The sequence below is a fragment of the Xyrauchen texanus genome, chromosome 35, assembly GCF_025860055.1.
Source record: "Xyrauchen texanus isolate HMW12.3.18 chromosome 35, RBS_HiC_50CHRs, whole genome shotgun sequence".
In the NCBI taxonomy this organism is placed as follows: Eukaryota; Metazoa; Chordata; class Actinopteri; order Cypriniformes; family Catostomidae; genus Xyrauchen; species Xyrauchen texanus.
The window spans coordinates 32501152-32523837 of record NC_068310.1 but is presented as its reverse complement, the minus strand read 5'-3'; the positions used below and the strand labels follow the sequence as shown (position 1 = coordinate 32523837).

At 37.0% G+C, this 22686-nt stretch overlaps 1 protein-coding gene across 3 annotated transcripts in view; it reads left to right on the top strand.

Moving 5' to 3' along the window:
* agap2 (ArfGAP with GTPase domain, ankyrin repeat and PH domain 2) overlaps positions 1-21806 on the top strand; it is a 30346-nt gene extending 8540 nt beyond the window's left edge. The window contains exons 2-19 of one of the 3 annotated variants that reach the window (XM_052105722.1): positions 1530-1588; positions 2527-2614; positions 2719-2804; positions 4936-5077; positions 5171-5305; positions 5396-5511; positions 6059-6202; positions 6944-7024; positions 12932-13036; positions 13906-14089; positions 15546-15653; positions 16961-17098; positions 17377-17436; positions 17957-18105; positions 19526-19616; positions 19744-19966; positions 20648-20915; positions 21078-21806. In XM_052105722.1, the coding sequence (XP_051961682.1) occupies positions 1530-1588; positions 2527-2614; positions 2719-2804; positions 4936-5077; positions 5171-5305; positions 5396-5511; positions 6059-6202; positions 6944-7024; positions 12932-13036; positions 13906-14089; positions 15546-15653; positions 16961-17098; positions 17377-17436; positions 17957-18105; positions 19526-19616; positions 19744-19966; positions 20648-20915; positions 21078-21284 (2384 nt within the window). In that variant the 3' untranslated portion in view covers positions 21285-21806. The remainder of the gene's footprint in view (positions 1-1529; positions 1589-2526; positions 2615-2718; positions 2805-4935; positions 5078-5170; positions 5306-5395; positions 5512-6058; positions 6203-6943; positions 7025-12931; positions 13037-13905; positions 14090-15545; positions 15654-16960; positions 17099-17376; positions 17437-17956; positions 18106-19525; positions 19617-19743; positions 19967-20647; positions 20916-21077) is intronic. The other 2 variants (XM_052105724.1, XM_052105723.1) reach the window with 2 other exon arrangements.
* Positions 21807-22686: the final 880 nt, after the last annotated feature.

Below are 22686 nucleotides of genomic sequence, written 5' to 3'. Positions count from 1 at the left end.
AAGGGCTTCAGAGAGCACATAAGGATCGCACTGTCTGACCTCACTGGCTTGAGACCTGATGTGCCCTGGCGTACAATGACCTCATAGAATTGCGCTGAATTCGGAGGGGTTAAACCTCTTCCGTTATGCCGTGGGTGGCGCAAGAGAGAGGAAACTGCTCATGACATGAGTGTCAACTCAGATCGTACTCTATTCTAAGCTGTGAACTCTTGCATCTGTGTGGCATGAGCTGCTTTAATGCACCCGTGCCCAAATGCAACAAAAGCAGCATGCTCTTCTCATTCGTCGCTTGATGCCCTAATAGGGCGGCACAGCTGTGCGGCCTCACAAGATGCAGAGAGAGATCTGAGCAGAGAGTAACTTGGTGCTGACAGCATTGCTGGGTATGAAACCCTGCAGAAAAATAGTGAGAGGACGCTAAGTTTTCCAATAAAATGCAGAGAGGGGTGTGGATGCTCCATGCTCGCTGCTGCATGGATACACCTGCAGTCCTTCACACCCTGTGAATTAATAGAGATGTATAGCACTACAAGAAACTGAATGCAGCATAGAAATGTGCAATTTGTGTTGAAATTTGGTTTGTGTTGAAATTTTAATGGTCTTGAAAAAAAATGTGTCTTGTCATATGAAGAGACAATAATGTCATTTTTCTGATCGTTGTTTAAAGGGATAGTTCACCCACTAATGAAAATTCTGTCATCATTTACTCACTCTCATGTTGTTCCAAACCTATATGACTTAGCCTTTTTCCCTCATAGAACACAAAAGGCAGACCGTTAGTGATTGACAGCCTTAGTCACCATTTACTCTCATCTTTTTTTTTTCTGAATGCAAACATCATCTTTTGTATTCCATGTTCCAAGTTTGGAATGATTTGACATTATTTCCATTTTTGTGGTGAACTATTCCTTTAATAGATCTGAGAGTTGTGTTCAGAGTTCATAAAATGGTGTTAAACTCCCTCTTCCTGTATGTGACTCATCTGACGTTCATATCACTGATGTCAAGTCAAGAACAAGGGGATTTGAACTGTAGATCAACATCTAAAAGATCTTTTTTAAAAAGGGATATAATTATTATAAATCAGCACATAATCTTGTCTCCATTCTGTGCTGGGATTCATTCATTTATTTTTCTGCTATGAGGTAAGCATCACCATTACTATTGCTCAAACTTAAGAATTAGTTATATGAACACACTCCTAACTGTAAGAATTAAAATATGTTCTTGCACCAACATACATTTTTTTTGCCATACAGTGGGTGAAAAAAATCCTATTGACTTACATTGAAGTAGGAACCAGAGCTATCAGTGACTAGAATATTAAAGAGACGTTGGAGGATTATTTTGACTTGGTCTGTAAGCAACCACTTAGCCACCAGAACACCCTAGCAACCACCTAGCAACGCCCTAGCATTCTAGTGAATTTTTTGTTTTGTTTGCTTTTTTAATGTAAAAACTCTAGTTCTATTACACCACATTTGAGGCCTAGACTCTGAGTAATGACATTACTGACTTTTGTTCTTCAGCTTCATGCGCCAATAGCCAGGAATGGACCCTAACCCGTACTATTCCAGAGCTGAGATTGGTAAGAGCTAGCCAATTCTTTTAGTATTCTTTAATCATCAATATAAAATCTTTCAAGACACTAATTTATGAAACAACATTTCAATGCATAAGAGCACTGAAAGAAGTTTTCATTTAAATTGGTGCCATACTTTTAAGTGTATGTACTGTATATGCCCATAGGAAAGAAAAATCACAATTTTTTTTCATCAATCTTTTTAATATCTAATTTTTTCTCTCTCTTAGACATCAGTTACATTAAAAGAGAGCAAATGTCTCAAGCTTTGCTAACATTTGTGAAAATATTAAATTTGTCCGAGATTAAATGATCTAAGCTATGCTATCAATGTTAATTTTCTTAAATATAACACAATTATAACACTGTATGTCTGTCTGTATTTTGCCTAACCCTCAGAGACTCAGAACTGCAGAAATGCAATGTTTGTTTGCAGCAATTAAACAATTCCAATTTTTTTTTTAATTAAAAATGGAGAGAAACTACACAAAACTGTAGTTGGCACTCTAAGCAATATTAAAAATATATATTTAATTAAAATTAATATTACAGCTTGCTTAATTCACACAATAGTCTCCTCTAAGCAAAATGTGCTTAAATATCAAGGTTTTTCCCATAGACTAACATTGTTTTCGGAAGTCGCACAAAAGCGATCCCCCAAAACAATATGTAAAATCAATCAAATCAAGATTTTATAATTAGTGGCTTCCTAAAATCTAACCCTAAAATACATCATTAATCACTGTGCTTGAGTCTCTGAGGGCTAAGGAATTTTGGGAGAAACATTTGAGTCAAAGTTGAAACATGAGTAACCTCTGATCAAAACATTTTCTTCCGAGTACTTGTAATTATAGCATGCGGAATAACAGCAGAATAAAACAGGTGCACTTCATGCATAATCACATGTGAAAAGACGATTAAAAATGTGTTTCTGGCACTTGCAGGGGGTTCTGGGGAGCCTTCGCAGTGGAAAATCTGCACTGGTAAACAGATTCATCACAGGAAGTTATCTTCCTCTTGAATCGCATGAGGGTGAGAGACTTGTGCTTATTTTCATTGCCTCTTTTAAGAGTGTCATTTTAATGTTTTTGCTGCATTAAAGCTATCTTATCTTTGTCCTTTTTCTTCTCTGTAAGGTGGAAGATATAAAAAGGAGGTGTTGGTGGAGGGACAAAGTCAGTTATTGCTGATCCGAGAGGAATCTGGCCCTCCGAGTGCACAGGTGTGTGTGTGTATATATATATATATGCAAGTATGCAAATGCAGACGAAAATGTACTTGTTGTGCATACGGTAATAAACCTCAGTACTCAAAGTTATGTTTTCTTTTATCCTTTATATTTTTACATTATTCTTTTATTACTGAGAAGTAATTTGGGTAGCTAGCTATAAAGTTGGTGACAGTTAAGTATTCTCAAATTTTTGAGCACATTCTGTTCAAGCTGTTGCTGCTCTTGACAGTAATTGACCTGAAATAGCTGTACCGTAGAAGCTATAGTGGCAATGCTGAGAATGCAACACGTATTTGCGTTGCGTCATGAATTACGTTTTGACACATTTTGGAAAGCAACAACCAGGTATGGGGATTGATCTTGTTTTAGAAACAACACTGCATAAGATATTTAGGTTTTTCAGAGAATGTATTTTTAACATGTGTATTTTGTCTTACTGTACGGGCAGAGTTTTTAGAGTCAAAAGAAAGTGAAAAAAATCTACCAGTGCTGAAGAAGTAATCCAAAGTATTTAGAATACATTACTGACCTTGAGTAATCTAACAGAATACATTACCAATTACATTTTACAGCATGTAATCTGTAGTGGATGCATTTCAAAAGTAACCCTGGCAACAACGCATGAGCTTGTTTAGCACAAAGCATCTGCATTTGTGTAATTGTGTAGACTAGAGCAGGGGCTTTCCAACTTTTTGATGCCAAGGACCCCCCAAATATGACAACCACCTTGCAAGGGACCCATTTCTAAAATATACTAAGGTCACTATACATTTTTAAGTATAAAGACCAGAAAAATATTTAAAATGTGATTTATATAAAAAGACAATTTAAATAAATAGCTTTTAATTTTGTTATTGTAGTAAAGCCAAAATAAATTCTTAAAATTATTATATGTAGGAATGTATTATGTATCGGCCAATTATTGACCAAATAGCCATCGGCTATTTTTGCCGTTGGCTATGCCGTTGGCTATTGCCGTTTTCATGCCTATGACTGCAAACGCATGAAAATTGCAATATCAAAAAACTGATGGTTTATTTATAAATAATTACATAAATGTATTGCGTTGCATTACGTTTATAATCATTTTTCTGTGTGGAATCTTAAGAAATTCCTACCAAAATAAATGAAATCCAAAAAAGAATAGCATGTCAAAAATAATTATTTATAATAGATATTTCTAATGTTCTTTCATAATATGTAAAATGTGAGTTCTGTTGTTTAGAACTGCAAAAACAGAAGTGCAAAATAGCCTCTCTCTCTCTCTCTCTCTCTCTCTCTCTCTATATATATAGTTTTTTTTAAATCAGTATTGAATCAGCCAAAATTTTTTATTTTGGTGCATCCTATTATCTGTAATAATTTAGCAAACTTTTTTGTTCGTTGACAGCAATCCTTTTTCTACTCAAGAATTGAATAGTTAAATGTAAAAACCTGAAGAGAAACATTTCGATTAAACTTAAAAGAATGTTTTGGGTTTAAAACGAATCAACAGCATTTGTGGCATAATGTTGATTATCACAAAAAAATTTTTGACAAGTTCCTATTTTTCTTAAAAAAAAAAAAAAGGAAAAATCAGGTCCTGGCTAGCTCAGCGAGTACTGACGCCTACTACCACCCCAGGAGTCGCGAGTTTGAATCCAGGGCATGCTGAGTGACTCCAGCCAGGTCTCCTAAGCAACCAAATTGGCCCAGTTGCTAGGGAGGGTAGAGTCACATGGGGTAACGTCCTTGTGGTCACATTATAGCGTGAAGCCTCCACATGCGCTATGTCTCCATGGTAACGCGCTCAACAAGCTACATGATAAGATGCATGGATTGATGGTCTCAGATGCAGAGGCAACTGAGATTTGTCCTCCACCACCCGAATTGAGTCACTAGGCCACCACGAGGACTTAGAGCACATTGGGAATTGGGCATTCCAAATTGGGGAGAAAAAACAAAGGACATTTTACTTATCTTTTCCTTATTAAAAACATCTCTGACATGCATGAAATCAAGCTTGCTTAGCATGAAACCTTTGCGTTTATGTACTTGTGTAGAGTAGAGAGTTTTGGGCTGTATTTAAAACAATATTAAAAACATCTGTCTTTGCTTCTTATTCCCAAATTTTGGAATGTAGTTCTGCAACTGGCTCGATGGCATCATCCTGGTTTTTAGCCTGGAAAATGAAGCAAGTTTCCAGGATGTGTACAAGAACTACAGTGAGCTAAGCACACATCGTAACATAGTAGAAATCCCCATTATAGCGGTTGGAACACAAGGTAAGAGCTTCATTCATCCAGCCTTTGTTTCAGGAATGTTTTATTGAGTAAAATATCGTTGCCTAAAAACTGTGAACATTTTTCTCTCTACAGATAAGATTAGTAGCACTAACGCCCGTGTGATTGAGGACAAGAGAGTGCAACAGCTCTGTATAGATGTGCGCCGCTGTACTTACTATGAGACCTGCGCCACCTACGGACTCAATGTGGACAGAGTATTTAATGAAAGTTAGTGGCATCTAAAAATAGTGGCAAAAATAGCACATAACCTCTAAACGGGATGCCAGTGTTTATTGGACAAACTTGTTTCCCCTTTAGTGACCCAGAAGATTGTCTCAGCCAAGAAGCAAGCCGCCCATCTGGCCTCCTGTAAATCGCTCCCAAACTCCCCCAGTCACTCTGGGGCCTCCACTCCAATGTCAGGTCCAGGACAGGTATTAGGGATATGGGTCTCTATGCTACATGAAAACTGTCAATGCATATCACTGTCAATGTATATGTCTATATAGTCATATTTCATAAATATTCATCATATTTCACCCCCAAATATTTTGAGACCTGTACATTTTTGCATTGATAAGAAAAGATGTAATAGTAATCATTTAATGTAGTACTATATAGTTATTTTAATTATTAATATTTTTGAGTAGGGGTGTAAATATTTGCACTTACAGTGATTCAGTTAAATTACATTTCTGTAATTTCGATTTTGAATTGATTCGGTCATTTTGGTATGATTCAGAGTTCTACAGCTGAAAATATGTCATTAAGAAAATGAATGCATAGTACAAAGTGTATTAATAAAGTAATTATAGTCAATATTAAATACTGTAATCAGTGCATACATTTTCATTTACACCCCCATTGTGTATTATTTTCAATGATTGTGAAATAGTTTTTTGTCTTCATCATTATGTCTGCCAATCAACATTCCCCATGGTGTGTGCTGTTTTGTCTCTGTGTGTCATCATCCTTTCTCAGGCCAGTAATGGTGCTCAGAGTAGCGATTATCCCTCCTCTTTGCCATCTACCCCTGTCATAAGTCACAAAGACGTAAGGGGTGGGGCAGGTGGAGAAGGGGGCTCGCAACGAAATCTGCCCCGACGACGGACCTCTTTATTTGGGGTTAGTTCTTTGATTGTAATACTATGAGTGTCGAAATATTGCCATTTGGATTATTTATGTCCATCACATTTAAAACTGGATGTGCAAGATTTGAGACTGAAGATTCATATTTTAAAATATAGTTGGCCTATATCTAAAGGATTATAATTAAAGGTGGTGTGTGGAATTTTTTGATGTTAAAAATACTTAAGTGAGCAATTTGTAGGTCAATTCCCCCAAATCCCCATGAAAACCTGTATATCAGGGAAGTTTTAAATTGTGATTTCCAGGACTGATTAATTAATTCCAGAAGGATTGTTACTTGAAATACAAACAGAAGACCGCCCCAGAAATTCTTCTTAAAAGTACCAGAAAGGTTGTATAAATTTGTTGTTCAAAATGTGTGGGGAGCCTCACTGTTGCTCTGTGGCTTTAAACATTGCTCTGTTTGAGCATCCCATCCAGCCCGACACAGCAACATTGGCTCAACCAATGTCCTGAGCTTTAGGCGGGACTGTCTGTTTGTTCAACCAATGAGTGTTTGAGAAATCTGTTTAAAAATAATCATCATTCTTCCAGTTCCATTCGGTGATGCTAGTGGCCTAGAAATTACACACTTCACCTTTAAGAGCTCATTTTCTGTTTGTGAACTCTGTTTGTTACTCATGTTCTCATGTCATCTCACAAATCACGTCTGTCTTCCTTCCTTTTACAGTTTTCACCTTCCTTTCATCTGTACTCTATCTAATGCATGTGTTTTAGAACCGTCGTGGGAGTGACTCAGAGAAGAGAACGTCTGATAGCAGAAGTGACATGAGCAGTCGATCAGTTCTTATAAAACAGGTGTGTGCAAGATCTCAGGGTTGATTTGAGGAAATAAAGTGAATGCTGATATCTCCTTGAGTAGAACCGGTGTTGTGCCAAAGTTTTACCTGAATGGTCCTAATACTTAAAGCCCACCCCTGAACATAAGGCTACTAGGGAGTCAAATTTCGGCACGACATTGGCAACTGGTCACTTAAAATGCAGTGTTTTAAAAATATTTATTCTGTTAATTTTATTGTGTTGTGGATTATTTCTGTGGTGTTGTGGCTCATGTTATTGTGTTGTGGATTATTTCTGTGGTGTTGTGGCTCATGTTATTGTGTTGTGGATTATTTATGTGGTGTTGTGGCTCATGTTATTGTGTTGTGGACTATTTCTGTTGTGTTGTGGCTCATGTTATTGTGTTGTGGATTATTTCTGTGGTGTTGTGGCTCATGTTATTGTGTTGTGGATTATTTATGTGGTGTTGTGGCTCAAGTTATTGTGTTGTGGATTATTTATGTGGTGTTGTGGCTCAAGTTATTGTGTTGTGGATTATTTATGTGGTGTTGTGGCTCATGTTATTGTGTTGTGGATTATTTCTGTGGTGTTGTGGCTCATGTTATTGTGTTGTGGATTATTTATGTGGTGTTGTGGCTCATGTTATTGTGTTGTGGATTATTTCTGTGGTGTTGTGGCTCATGTTATTGTGTTGTGGATTATTTATGTGGTGTTGTGGCTCATGTTATTGTGTTGTGGATTATTTCTGTGGTGTTGTGGCTCATGTTATTGTGTTGTGGATTATTTATGTGGTGTTGTGGCTCATGTTATTGTGTTGTGGATTATTTCTGTGGTGTTGTGGCTCATGTTATTGTGTTGTGGATTATTTATGTGGTGTTGTGGCTCATGTTATTGTGTTGTGGATTATTTCTGTGGTGTTGTGGCTCATGTTATTGTGTTGTGGATTATTTATGTGGTGTTGTGGCTCATGTTATTGTGTTGTGGATTATTTATGTTGTGTTGTGGCTCATGTTATTGTGTTGTGGATTATTCATGTGGTGTTGTGGCTCATGTTATTGTGTTGTGGATTATTTCTGTGGTGTTGTGGCTCATGTTATTGTGTTGTGGATTATTCATGTGGTGTTGTGGCTCATGTTATTGTGTTGTGGATTATTTATGTGGTGTTGTGGCTCATGTTATTGTGTTGTGGATTATTTCATGTGGTGTTGTGGCTCATGTTATTGTGTTGTGGATTATTTCATGTGGTGTTGTGGCTCATGTTATTGTGTTGTGGATTATTCATGTGGTGTTGTGGCTCATGTTATTGTGTTGTGGATTATTTCATGTGGTGTTGTGGCTCATGTTATTGTGTTGTGGATTATTCATGTGGTGTTGTGGCTCATGTTATTGTGTTGTGGATTATTTCTGTGGTGTTGTGGCTCATGTTATTGTGTTGTGGATTATTCATGTGGTGTTGTGGCTCATGTTATTGTGTTGTGGATTATTTCTGTGGTGTTGTGGCTCATGTTATTGTGTTGTGGATTATTCATGTGGTGTTGTGGCTCATGTTATTGTGTTGTGGATTATTCATGTGGTGCTGTGTCTCATGTTATTGTGTTGTGGATTATTTCTGTGGTGTTGTGGCTCATGTTATTGTGTTGTGGATTATTTCTGTGGTGTTGTGGCTCATGTTATTGTGTTGTGGATTATTTCTGTGGTGTTGTGGCTCATGTTATTGTGTTGTGGATTATTTCTGTGGTGTTGTGGCTCACGTTATTGTGTTGTGGATTATTTCTGTGGTGTTGTGACTGATGTTATTGTGTTGTGGATTATTTCTGTGGTGTTGTGGCTCATGTTATTGCGATTTTGGATTATTTCTGTAGTGTTGTGGCTCATGTTATTGTGTTGTGGATTATTTCTGTGGTGTTGTGGCTCATGTTATTGTGTTGTGGATTATTTATGTGGTGTTGTGGCTCATGTTATTGTGTTGTGGATTATTTCTGTGGTGCTGTGGCTCATGTTATTGTGTTGTGGATTATTCATTTGGTGTTGTGGCTCATGTTATTGTGTTGTGGATTATTCATGTGGTGTTGTGGCTCATGTTATTGTGTTGTGAATTATTTCTGTAGTGTTGTGGCTCATGTTATTGTTTTGTGGATTATTTCTGTGGTGTTGTGGCTCATGTTATTGTGTTGTGGATTATTTCTGTGGTGTTGTGGCTCATGTTATTGTGTTGTGGATTATTTCTGTGGTGTTGTGGCTCATGTTATTGTGTTGTGGATTATTCATGTGGTGTTGTGGCTCATGTTATTGTGTTGTGGATTATTTCTGTGATGTTGTGGCTCATGTTATTGTGTTGTGGATTATTTCTGTGGTGTTGTGGCTCATGTTATTGTGTTGTGGATTATTTATGTGGTGTTGTGCTCATGTTATTGTGTTGTGGATTATTCATGTGGTGTTGTGGCTCATGTTATTGTGTTGTGGATTATTCATGTGGTGTTGTGGCTCATGTTATTGTGTTGTGGATTATTCATGTGGTGTTGTGGCTCATGTTATTGTGTTGTGGATTATTCATGTGGTGTTGTGGCTCATGTTATTGTGTTGTGGATTATTTCTGTGGTGTTGCGGCTGATGTTATTGTGTTGTGGATTATTCATGTGGTGTTGTGGCTCATGTTATTGTGTTGTGGATTATTTCTGTGGTGTTGTGGCTCATGTTATTGTGTTGTGGATTATTTATGTGGTGTTGTGGCTCATGTTATTGTGTTGTGGATTATTCATGTGGTGTTGTGGCTCATGTTATTGTGTTGTGGATTATTTATGTGGTGTTGTGGCTCATGTTATTGTGTTGTGGATTATTTATGTGGTGTTGTGGCTCATGTTATTGTGTTGTGGATTATTTATGTGGTGTTGTGGCTCATGTTGTTGTGTTGTGGATTATTCATGTGGTGTTGTGGCTCGTTATTGTGTTGTGGATTATTTATGTGGTGTTGTGGCTCATGTTATTGTGTTGTGGATTATTTCTGTGGTGTTGTGACTGATGTTATTGTGTTGTGGATTATTTCTGTTGTGTTGTGGCTCATGTTATTGTGTTGTGGATTATTTCTGTGGTGTTGTGGCTCATGTTATTGTGTTGTGGATTATTTCTGTGGTGTTGTGACTGATGTTATTGTGTTGTGGATTATTTCTGTGGTGTTGTGGCTCATGTTATTGCGATTTTGGATTATTTCTGTAGTGTTGTGGCTCATTTTATTGTGTTGTGGATTATTTCTGTGGTGTTGTGGCTCATGTTATTGCGATTTTGGATTATTTCTGTTGTGTTGTGGCTCATTTTATTGTGTTGTGGATTATTTCTGTGGTGTTGTGGCTCATGTTATTGTGTTGTGGATTATTTATGTGGTGTTGTGGCTCATGTTATTGTGTTGTGGATTATTTCTGTGGTGCTGTGGCTCATGTTATTGTGTTGTGGATTATTCATTTGGTGTTGTGGCTCATGTTATTGTGTTGTGAATTATTTCTGTAGTGTTGTGGCTCATGTTATTGTGTTGTGGATTATTTCTGTGGTGTTGTGGCTCATTTTATTATGTTGTGGATTATTTCTGTGGTGTTGTGGCTCATTTTATTGTGTTGTGGATTATTTCTGTGGTGTTGTGGCTCGTGTTATTGTGTTGTGGATTATTCATGTGGTGTTGTGGCTCAAGTTATTGTGTTGTGGATTATTTCTGTGGTGTTGTGGCTGATGTTATTGTGTTGTGGATTATTCATGTGGTGTTGTGGCTCATGTTATTGTGTTGTGGATTATTTCTGTGATGTTGTGGCTCATGTTATTGTGTTGTGGATTATTTCTGTGGTGTTGTGGCTCATGTTATTGTGTTGTGGATTATTTATGTGGTGTTGTGCTCATGTTATTGTGTTGTGGATTATTCATGTGGTGTTGTGGCTCATGTTATTGTGTTGTGGATTATTCATGTGGTGTTGTGGCTCGTGTTATTGTGTTGTTGATTATTTCTGTGGTGTTGTGGATTATTTCTGTGGTGTTGTGGCTGATGTTATTGTGTTGTGGATTATTCATGTGGTGTTGTGGCTCATGTTATTGTGTTGTGGATTATTTCTGTGGTGTTGTGGCTAATGTTATTGTGTTGTGGATTATTTCTGTAGTGTTGTGGCTCGTGTTATTGTGTTGTGGATTATTTCTGTAGTGTTGTGGCTCATGTTATTGTGTTGTGGATTATTTCTGTAGTGTTGTGGCTCGTGTTATTGTGTTGTGGATTATTTCTGTAGTGTTGTGGCTCATGTTATTGTGTTGTGGATTATTTCTGTAGTGTTGTGGCTCGTGTTATTGTGTTGTGGATTATTCATGTGGTGTTGTGGCTCGTGTTATTGTGTTGTGGATTATTTCTGTAGTGTTGTGGCTCGTGTTATTGTGTTGTGGATTATTTCTGTAGTGTTGTGGCTCATGTTATTGTGTTGTGGATTATTCATGTGGTGTTGTGGCTCATGTTATTGTGTTGTGGATTATTCATGTGGTGTTGTGGCTCATGTTATTGTGTTGTGGATTATTTATGTTGTGTTGTGGCTCATGTTATTGTGTTGTGGATTATTCATGTGGTGTTGTGGCTCATGTTATTGTGTTGTGGATTATTTCTGTGATGTTGTGGCTCATGTTATTGTGTTGTGGATTATTCATGTGGTGTTGTGGCTCATGTTATTGTGTTGTGGATTATTTCTGTGATGTTGTGGCTCATGTTATTGTGTTGTGGATTATTTCTGTGGTGTTGTGGCTCATGTTATTGTGTTGTGGATTATTCATGTGGTGTTGTGGCTCATGTTATTGTGTTGTGGATTATTTATGTTGTGTTGTGGCTCATGTTATTGTGTTGTGGATTATTTATGTGGTGTTGTGGCTCATGTTATTGTGTTGTGGATTATTTATGTGGTGTTGTGGCTCATGTTATTGTGTTGTGGATTATTCATGTGGTGTTGTGGCTCATGTTATTGTGTTGTGGATTATTCATGTGGTGTTGTGGCTCATGTTATTGTGTTGTGGATTATTCATGTGGTGTTGTGGCTCATGTTATTGTGTTGTGGATTATTTCTGTGGTGTTGTGGCTGATGTTATTGTGTTGTGGATTATTCATGTGGTGTTGTGGCTCATGTTATTGTGTTGTGGATTATTTCTGTGGTGTTGTGGCTCATGTTATTGTGTTGTGGATTATTTATGTGGTGTTGTGGCTCATGTTATTGTGTTGTGGATTATTTCTGTAGTGTTGTGGCTCGTGTTATTGTGTTGTGGATTATTTCTGTAGTGTTGTGGCTCATGTTATTATGTTGTTGATTATTTCTGTAGTGTTGTGGCTCAAGTTATTGTTTAGTGGATTATTTCTGTAGTGTTGTGGCTCATGTTATTGTGTTGTGGATTATTTCTGTGGTGTTGTGGCTCGTGTTATTGTGTTGTGGATTATTTATGTGGTGTTTTGGCTCATGTTATTGTGTTGTGGATTATTTATGTGGTGTTGTGGCTCATGTTATTGTGTTGTGGATTATTTCTGTGGTGTTGTGGCTCATGTTATTTTGTTGTGGATTATTCATGTGGTGTTGTGGCTCATGTTATTGTGTTGTGGATTATTTCTGTGGTGTTGTGGCTCATGTTATTGTGTTGTGGATTATTCATGTGGTGTTGTGGCTCATGTTGTTGTGTTGTGGATTATTTCTGTGGTGTTGTGGCTGATGTTATTGTGTTGTGGATTATTTATTTGTGTTGTGGTTTATTTACATTGTGTTTTGGTTAATTATATTGTGTTTTGCACTTCTGGACCAGTGTTGGTTTTGTTATATTTCTTTAAAGTAAAAGCTATTTGGTTTAATATTTTGTTATGTAATAAATACATTATTTCACATTGTATTCAAATAAAAGAATCATGTGTTTTCTTCCTTTTTACTTAATTAGGGGACTTTGTGGAAACGTAGTGAGCGCTCTTTAAACAAGGAATGGAAAAAGAAGCATGTGACGCTGTCAAACAGTGGTATGCTGACGTATCATTCAAATATAAATGTAAGTATTACTTTCTTTAAATACATTTTATCAGTTTTCATCAGTGCATTTGTGTATTTGTACAAATACAATGTGTTTCTGTTTTTTATAATCATATGTTGTGTTGTGGGTTTTTGATTACAAAAATAAATGTCTCTAAGATGAAAATGCATGATAAGAAGATACATTCAAAACCTTTCAACATTAAAAGCTTGAATGTATTGCTTTTTTTTTTTTTTTGCCTTAACCAGAGAAGACAATAGAGTGGCAACTTTTTCATTGGCTGTGTCCAGGGTTGGGAGATTTACTTTTGAAATGTATTCCACTATAGATTACAGATTACATGCTGTAAAATGTAATTTGTAACGTATTCCGTTAGAATACTCAAGGTCAGTAACGTATTCTAAATACTTTGGATTACTTCTTCCTCACTGGCAGATGTTTTGACTATAAAAACTCTGTTAAACAAAATGCACGTGTTAAAAATACATTCTCTGAAAAACATAAATATCTTATTCAGTGTTGCTTCTAAAACAAGATCAACTCGTCTTGTATGAATGTAACACATCATAATAAAGTGTTTCACCGCTGTTCAAATGCACTTTGGATCGCATTATTTATATGTATAAATGTTTTCCATCTAAAAGGACTAAATATTAAATGAAACAAATGACAATAAAATGCAAAGTAATCTCTTCAGTAATCAAAATACTTTTTGAATGTAACTGTATTCTAATTAGCAAATATTTAAATTGTAACTGTAGTGGAATACAGTTACTTATATTTTGTATTTTAAATATGTAATCCTGTTACATGTATTCTGTTACTCCCCAACCCTGGCTGGGTCTAATAGTAATTTGTATATTCTGTATGTATTTATGTGATTACAGGAGTATTTGCAGAATGCTCAAGGGAAAGAGATGGATTTATTGCGAGTAACAGTAAAGGTACCAGGAAAACGTCTGCATCGCGCAGCTACTCCTGGTGGCCCGTCCCCTGGTCCTGCACTTGTTCCTGTGGCCGGGGTTAATGGACTTAGTAAAGACAAGCAGCCATCTGAAGGGGGCGCTACATGTAATTGAAAGCATTTTATTTTATTAAGGTAGAAGTTAATATGAAGTCAAAATTTAAGCTGTTGAAGGTAATGTAGCCTTTCTAAAATCTTGCCAGTAGTTATTGCACCAGTAATGTAATGCCAGTTAATGTTAATGTGACAAAGATTACAGCAATAATAGCAATTAACAATAAAAACAGTATATTAAAAAATTATAAATACTGGGTGCCGGCAGTATTTGACAATTGACTGGAAACTGAAATTCAGATTCGGCTTCATTGTAGTCTGGAATACCCATTTGTTCTTGATCCAACCACTTCCCAATGCAATTTAGTATTTTTTTTTTCTTTCTCATTAAATATCTTGTTTCAGTCTGAAATACATTACATGTACATTAAGGCTGTAGCGTGCCATGGGTGTGCCAGGGAGTGCAAGTGCCATCCAAAACGTCAGTTTGTACACTCAAAATACCTTTTTGACAATTTTTTTTCCTTTTCTCCCCAATTTGGAATGCCCAATTCTCAATGTGCTCTAAGTCCACGTGGTGGGGTAGAGACTTGCTCCTGCATCTGAAATCGTCAATCCGCACATCTTATCACGTGGCTTGTTAAGCACGTTACCGATATAGTGCGTGTGGAGGCTTCACACTATTCTCTGTGGCATCCATGCACAACTCACCCTCCCTAGCAACAGGGCCAATAGTTACTATTAATACTATTAATAGTAGTATGTATGAGTGTAAAAAATGCAACGATATGATGCAGAAATTATGATGCATCAATTACGGAATTTAATAATTGATTTTAATGATTGTAATAATACCCAGTGTGTTACAGAGGCCATCTCAGATTAGACACACACTCTTGCACAGTTTTCTTTATTTACTATCAATTTTACTAAGACCTGAATCAATACATAAATGAATTAACATTAAGTTATTAGCATGCTCTTATCGAGATTTATTTAAATATCTTTTTAAAAAGAAAGAAAAACACTGAGTGTATCCTCACTGGGTACTTTCTATCACTGTTACAAGTGACCCAGCAACAATGATTTATTTTATTTTTCATTTCGATAAAATTCTTCTAAAATCAGATATTACACCCATAGGCTCTATCTGAAAAACAGCAAACGCGTGTCATAGAAATGGCGGCGAGCAGCTATTGCCAAGGCAGGATTGGTCAGAAACTCTTTTAAGGTGGGGCTTAGAGAAGGGACACTTACGATATATTATGTATATTATGGAACATTTTAATGTGCCTTTGCTTGCAATGTTTGTTCATAACGTGCTATAGTCTCTCCAAAAAGTCCTTGAAAATTGTCCCTCCGTTTTCATTTGTATCTTCAGCAAATTTTGGAAAATAATTATGAACCACTCCAAAATAACTACTAAAATAATGACTAAATATTAAGCCTATTATTTGGAAACATTAGTCATATTTTCATAATTTTTTGCAATTTTCTGTTTGTTCACAGCAAATCTACTGACTGTAGAAGAGACCTCCAGAACTGGTTTGTCATTTCATAGCGACCAAAAGGTGAAACGTTGCCCATCATCTGTGTCTAATAAAGGGCTAAGTGTGGGTACGTAAATATTCCATATGCAGCACATCTTAAGCCGGCGCCACACTAGCGGACTCCAAACAACTATAGATTTTGGCCGAGGGTGTCACACTTTACGACCGATTTGCAGAGACTTCGCTCTCTTTAGTCTGAGGTATAACGCACTTACGATACAAAATGGTGGAGGGGTGACAGACATACCAACTCACTGCAAATCTTTCTCTCTGACTTCTGCATTGAAAAGTACCTGTTCTCACGGTCACATAGCTCTGTCTCTCCCTCTCGCACATACATACACATCAAAAGAGTGAAGCCCTGTTTTTATCTGTCAAAAAGTTATCTCGCTATCCAAAGAGAGAAGTGGTCGGGAATCTCGCTATCCAAAGAGAGAAGTGGTCGGGAAGATACCCACCGCCAAAAGTCTATTTCTGCATTTTGATGATGAATTACAGTGACAAGCTGACCTGCAGATTTCTTCTTCTTCCAGGTGGTCTTGAACCGATTGTTTTGGTGCGATTGCCGTGTTTACGTATGTACGCCTATACGAACGAACCATGGGAGAAAAAGCACCATGTTCCGAAACAAATGCTACAAACGAAGTGTGAAAATGCACTTAGGAAGCGATTCATGGAGTGACTACCTTTTGAAAGGGCGTGATTGTATATTTACCCCCTGGAGCCTTGCAGTAGAACCCGTATGTCCATATGCAGCTTTCAGTGAGTAAAGAAATTACATTCAATGAAAACAGACTGTTGTGGCTCTGCCTTCTGATGTCACTTTAGTGTTGGCAAAAAAGGCAGGAAAAAACGCTTGGTGACAGAATCACTTTGGATTACAATCACGTTTGTGATGATATGCAGCTGAGTGTGATGAAAACGTTCAGAAAAGCTTGATGTCTTGTCAGTTCTTCAGTGAATTTAGCCCATTGGTCAATTGACGAGAACGCAAGAGCCCGCCTTGGCGACAGAATGATTTTTTCAAGCAAGCCTGATGTGCTTTTGCAGTTTTTGAAGCCATTAACTCAGCAGGGAGTCCAAGCGGTCAAGTGATTAATGACCTCTCACTGGCAGATGCTAATGCTCGTTTCGTCTCCCTCCATCTAGCTGGCGATTATGTTAATTAAGTTCACATATGAAAATTACAGGGAAACATTGTCTTGTGTGGTGCCGGCTTTCCATGAATGAGATTAAATGGTTCTAGAATCACATTTTGGGTCAGGTCATGTCATCAGATAAAGTGTGCCTCAGAGTTTTAAAGATTGAGATCAAAATCATATGCAAGACATTTTTTGACTAAGTTCTGGCCTCTGTATTGAATGCTTTCAAAAGACTCGACCGTTGAGGGGGCTACAAGTCCGCCTTTAGGAAAAGACCACATCCCATCTTCTCCAATGACTGACAGGAAGAAGAAAAAACGAAACAGGAGTATTAACTTGAAAGGAGACGCAGCGGCCGGGCAGGCTGAAGGTAAAACATTAGATTTATGAAAGATTAACAGTTGCCATATTGATCCATTTTTCACTTGCGACACAATTTCAACTTATTTTTGCAAAGAGTTTAGGCGAACTTTTTTGTGACTCTTTTGTTTCTTTACGATTCCACTGTGGACCTGATGATAAACTGCTTTCTCTAAGGTCCTCTTACAGTCTCTTTCACTTCTCTCCCCATTCTTTCTTCCTTCCTTCTTTTCTGCCTTTCTTTCTTCTTATCCTCTGCTGCCCTGGACTAATTTCTTGCACTACAAGCCAAGCGCAAAATGTGGAAATTAAAAAGCTTTGGTAGCTTGAGAAACATTAACAAAACAGGTAACTTGAATGTATGAAGAGAGTGGCTGAACTGACTCCGGGTGTGTTAAGAATGCAGGACAAGCTTACTATTTACAGTACTGAATAATGCACAGTATATACTCTATACTGCATACTTTATTCCATGCTAGATGTTTTTAAAGCATGCTATATTGTTGTCACATGTCATATTCCATCCATACAGAAAATGCGCTTACTGCCCTGCTTAAATAAACAGTTTAAAACACCCTAAGCTGCTTTACTGGTTTACGATGGTTTTAGCTGGTTTAAGCTGGTCTCTTAGCCTGGCCTGCTAGCATGCTATTCCAAACATAGTCTTGCTGTCTTTTCTGCAGTATGTGTCAATGTCCATCTCTTGTCACATTATTAGATTAGACCAAATGGATGTGAGGATTCCTGTCTTTGTTCTCTGTCTCAAAAACACAATTATAGTGAGACTGATACATTAGGCTGAGCACACAGTGGGTGTTTTTATTGATTACTTCCTCTGGTGTAAATAATTGTTGCTCTTGACTATCAGAAGAGGAGAGTGCAGACTTCATCATCATATCGAGTACAGGACAGAGCTGGCACTTTGAAGCCCAGAGTCAAGAGGACAGAGATGCTTGGGTTCAAGCTATTGAAAACCAGATCCTTGCTAGTCTACAGAGCTGCGAGAGCAGAAATAAGGTGAGCCTGGGAATATACATGAAACACGAGCATTATAAATGTGTGTGTAACTAATTCATGAATATTCTTTCATAAAACATCAATTCAGAAAAAGTTAGGATAGTTTGGAAAATGGTAAAATCAAAAAAGAAAGATATGTAAATTCTATTCACTCTGTGCTATATTGAAAGCATTACAGTAACACATTATTTATGTTTTACCTTGTGAATTACATTTTATTTTATTTTTTTATATATACACTAATTTCAAATCAGATTATTGCAATATGCTCCAAAATGGTTGTGACAGTCAAGTGTTTACCAATGTGTAACATCACCATTTCTTCTAATAACACTTATTAAAGGAATGTTCAATAAGAAGGTAAAATAGTGACTAAATGATTTGCAAGCACAATGTAAGATTTGTAAAAGTGTAAATCAAATTTCAAGTGTAAGAAAAAATATTAGTAATACTTTAATGCTTTCTTAAGTGTAATTCATGGAATGTGTAATTTTGTATTAACACAAAGTAAATGTGTTCTGTATTCTTCTGACTTCCTTTTTCTCACGCTTACACTTTTGGCATTGTTTTTGCGACATGGCCAAAAACATTACAAACCTACAATCAGCAAAATGGATTGACCGCGTAGAATCAGCCTGTATGTGTAAAATAAACTTCTGCAAACATGTAAATGACTTGTGTTTGTGGCATAAATATTTCCAGACATAATCTGATATACATGCCAATGATAATACACAGGGACGGATTATGACTTGCAAAGGCTCTGGAACCAATTATCTCCAAGGGCCCCTCTCCACCCAAAAGTTGTTGAATATGGCCATCATTGCCATATTGTTTTTTTCATAATGCAGCACACATTCTCAATTGGAGATAGGTCAGGACTGCAGTCAGGCCAATCTAGCACCTGCAATCTCAGCTTCCGGATTACAAGTGCGTGGCTGCGTAAGCAGTAAAATGTTGCTAGATTGGCCTGCCTGCAGTCCTGACCTGTCTCCAATTGAGAATGTGTGCCGCATTATGAAACAAACAGTATGGCAACGAAGGCCCTGTACAAGTGCGCAGATGAAGAAATGCATAATGGATGAATGGGGGAAAATTCCACTTGCTAAACTTAACAAACTTGTGTCTTCAGTGCTCAAACTCTCAGTAAGTGTTATTAGAAGAAATTGTGACGTTACACAATGGTAGACACTTGACAGCATGTTGCAATCAACTGATTTGAAATGCGTGAATATAATATATATATATATATATATATATATATATATATATATATATATACATTTTCCATACTTCCCCCACTTTTTCGGTATTAGGATTGTACATTGTCCCATTGAATTCAATATAACATTTGGCAATATACAAATAAAACGTTTGCTCTGTATTTGTCACATAATACCGATCTCGATTTACCTCTCAGGCTCGAAGGAATAGCCAAAGCGAAGCTGTTGCTCTGCAGGCCATTCGTAATGCCAAAGGGAACGACCTTTGTGTGGACTGTGAAGCACAAAGTAAGTGTACCCCCAAAATGACACATAATCAAAATTGAAACAACTACCAGTATATGTAGAAAGTGATTGTATACCTCTGTAAAGAACATTATGGTATAAATGAATAAGGGGAAATCCTTTTCTTTAGATCCAACATGGGCAAGTCTTAATCTTGGGGCTCTGATCTGCATCGAGTGTTCGGGTATACACCGGAATCTAGGGACACACCTGTCCCGTGTCCGCTCGCTGGACCTGGACGACTGGCCAAGCGAGCTCACAAAAGTGCTTACAGCTATAGGGAACCATATGGCCAACAGTATTTGGGAAACATGTACACAAGGATGCCAAAAGTTGACACCTGAAGCAACAAGGTGAGCTGAAATGTCATTTCTGTTAAATCCTGTAAACTTTGTATTTCATGAATACGTTTTTGTATAAAGTTAATTTGACACATTATTGACTGTAAACAAAGCAACTATTCATTGATCAACAGATGTTAACTATGTCCATATAGAATCGCCAAAGAAGCATACACTGCATAAATGGTTGCTTAAAAATGAGAAATAATAAAAATAAAATAAATAAAATACAATATACTGTATATATAAAAAAATGTAACTTTAATTTTATTTTAAATATTTAGATATAAATAAATAAATAAATAAATAAATACATTGATATGAAATAGAAATGGATAGTTTATGCTATTGATGTTGTTTATATAAAATAACCTATTGAAATATAACATAAAAAAATAGCGGACTCTGCAAATGTGGCTGTTAAAAATTTGATTTATGGCTTAATAGTGAAATAAAACTGCCATTAAAACAAAATACTTTTTTCCAAGTTTATTAGTATTTTATACTGTATGTTATGCTCAAATTAATCTTGTTTTGAGGATGTGTTACAAAGATACTGATTAGGAATATGATTTTTGCAGTGTTGTCATCACAACGCTTTAGCCTCATGAGGTCACAGATGTAAACAGATCTTGGTCGATGCAGTTAACCAACTACAATAATAATGTGGTCTTTGCTTTGTGTTTATCTCAGAGAGCAGAGGGAGTCGTGGATCCGTGCCAAATACGAACAGCGTGCATTTGTGTCGCCCTTGCCCGCTCAGTGTACAGAGGACTCAATGTCAACTTGGTTGCTGAGAGCAGTGATTGATCGGGACCTACCAAGACTTCTGCTGCTGCTTGCACACAGTAACAAGGAAGTGATCAACATCCCACCTGATGGAGCAGCACAGCAGCATCACAGCGCATTACATGCAGCCTGCCAGCTGGGTGACGTGGTCATGACACAGCTGCTGGTCTGGGTGAGGCTGTAATTTGCTCTCTTTTACAACAAAGATTCATTCCACAGTCATTCATTTCTTCAGCATGAGTTATAAAACAGAAACGAAAGCCAGATTCATACTGTTGAGTATATCTAACAGGTTAATTCTTTGCTCAGTTGTGCTCTCTCTTTCTCTCGACAGTATGGGAGTGATGTGAAATCAAAGGACCCGCAGGGCAGAACTGCTTTGACGTTGGCACGCCAAGCTGGGAGCAAGGAGTGTGCTGAAATTCTTCTGCAACACGGCTGCCCAAATGAGATCTCTCCCACCACCCCTACACCCGTTCTGTCTCGTAAAAGTAGCATCAAAAGCCTCGGACGTGTAAATTCCAGGAGGATGGTCTCATAACCCATGTACATTCATGACAAATTTTGCATTTTGACAAAAACAGGGCATTTTTATTTCTTCATCCGAAGTTGTGTGTTCTGTGCGTCTGTGAATTTCTGTCCCAGGGCATCTCCAAAAAACGCTGTATTTATATACATGTATCCTTACGGATTCCTCAGATAGGGATAAATAAAAAAGATGGAAAAACTCTTAATAGTCCATACTAGAACAAGCTTAGAACGACAGCTACAAAAATGCCTTTTTTTAAATATGGAAACTGTTTTAACAACTAAAAAGCAATATTATTTATAATATGCTGATTATAATGTAATATAGATGCATTACAAGGTCAAATGTAGCTTGAGAGTTTCCCAAAGCAATCTGAGGGAATGTATTTACCATTATGACTTTCATTACCATTGTTCTTTAAATTTACATCATGGCTGAGGGTAATGTAATGTAATATCATGTTTATATGCAGAAGAAATAGTATTTGTCATTGTACATCATTTCTAAATACCATAAACAATAAACTCTGATCAAACTCCTGTTGTCGCTACCTGTGAAGTTCCCCTCTTTTCTGATCAAACAGCCAGTGAAGCTTTTCTACATTATAAACCCTGAAAGGTTCGTGTTCATTGAAAACGTGTGAATTCAGCAATCTCTTTCCCTGTCTCTCTTTAAATTGCCACAATATGGACTGTTATTAAAACAGGTAAGCAACACAGAGCACTAAGGAGCTTGGGTGATTGCATTATAATTTCAAAGCCACAGAATATGCAGAAATGTACTTAGTTTCCATTCATTTATGCTTGTTGCATTATGCAGTTACCTGAACGTTTTTACCCATATTCACATCTTTGATCACACATTAGCATATGAAGTAGGTCAAATAAAATGATGTACCTAATAGTTTTTCTTTATTCAAGATAATGTTTCTTAAATGAGGAGTTAGGTATAAGGAATTTTACGGATCATATTAAACATTATACATGGATTATATTACATTAAATATATTATATAATACTGTATGGTGCATTAAATATATTATATAATACTGTATGGTGCATGAATTAACAGCAGATAAAAATAAATTAATAAGAGGTGATAGGTTTTATTAAAGGAATGTCAAATTTTATTAATAAAGGTATCAAAAATATATTATAATGTATTATTTTATAGATGTCATAACGTGATCCATGAAATCAGAGCAAGTCAATGCCCAGTGTCTGTATGTTTCTTATGCATTTAGATTACTTAGTAGGTCCTCGTGGTGGCATGGTTACTCTGTTGCCTCCGCTTCTGAGACCGTCAATCTGCGCATCTTATCACATGGCTCGTTGTGCATGACACCGCTGAGACTCACAGCATGTGGAGGCTCATGCTACTCTCCGCAATCCACACACAAGGAGGAGGTTACGAG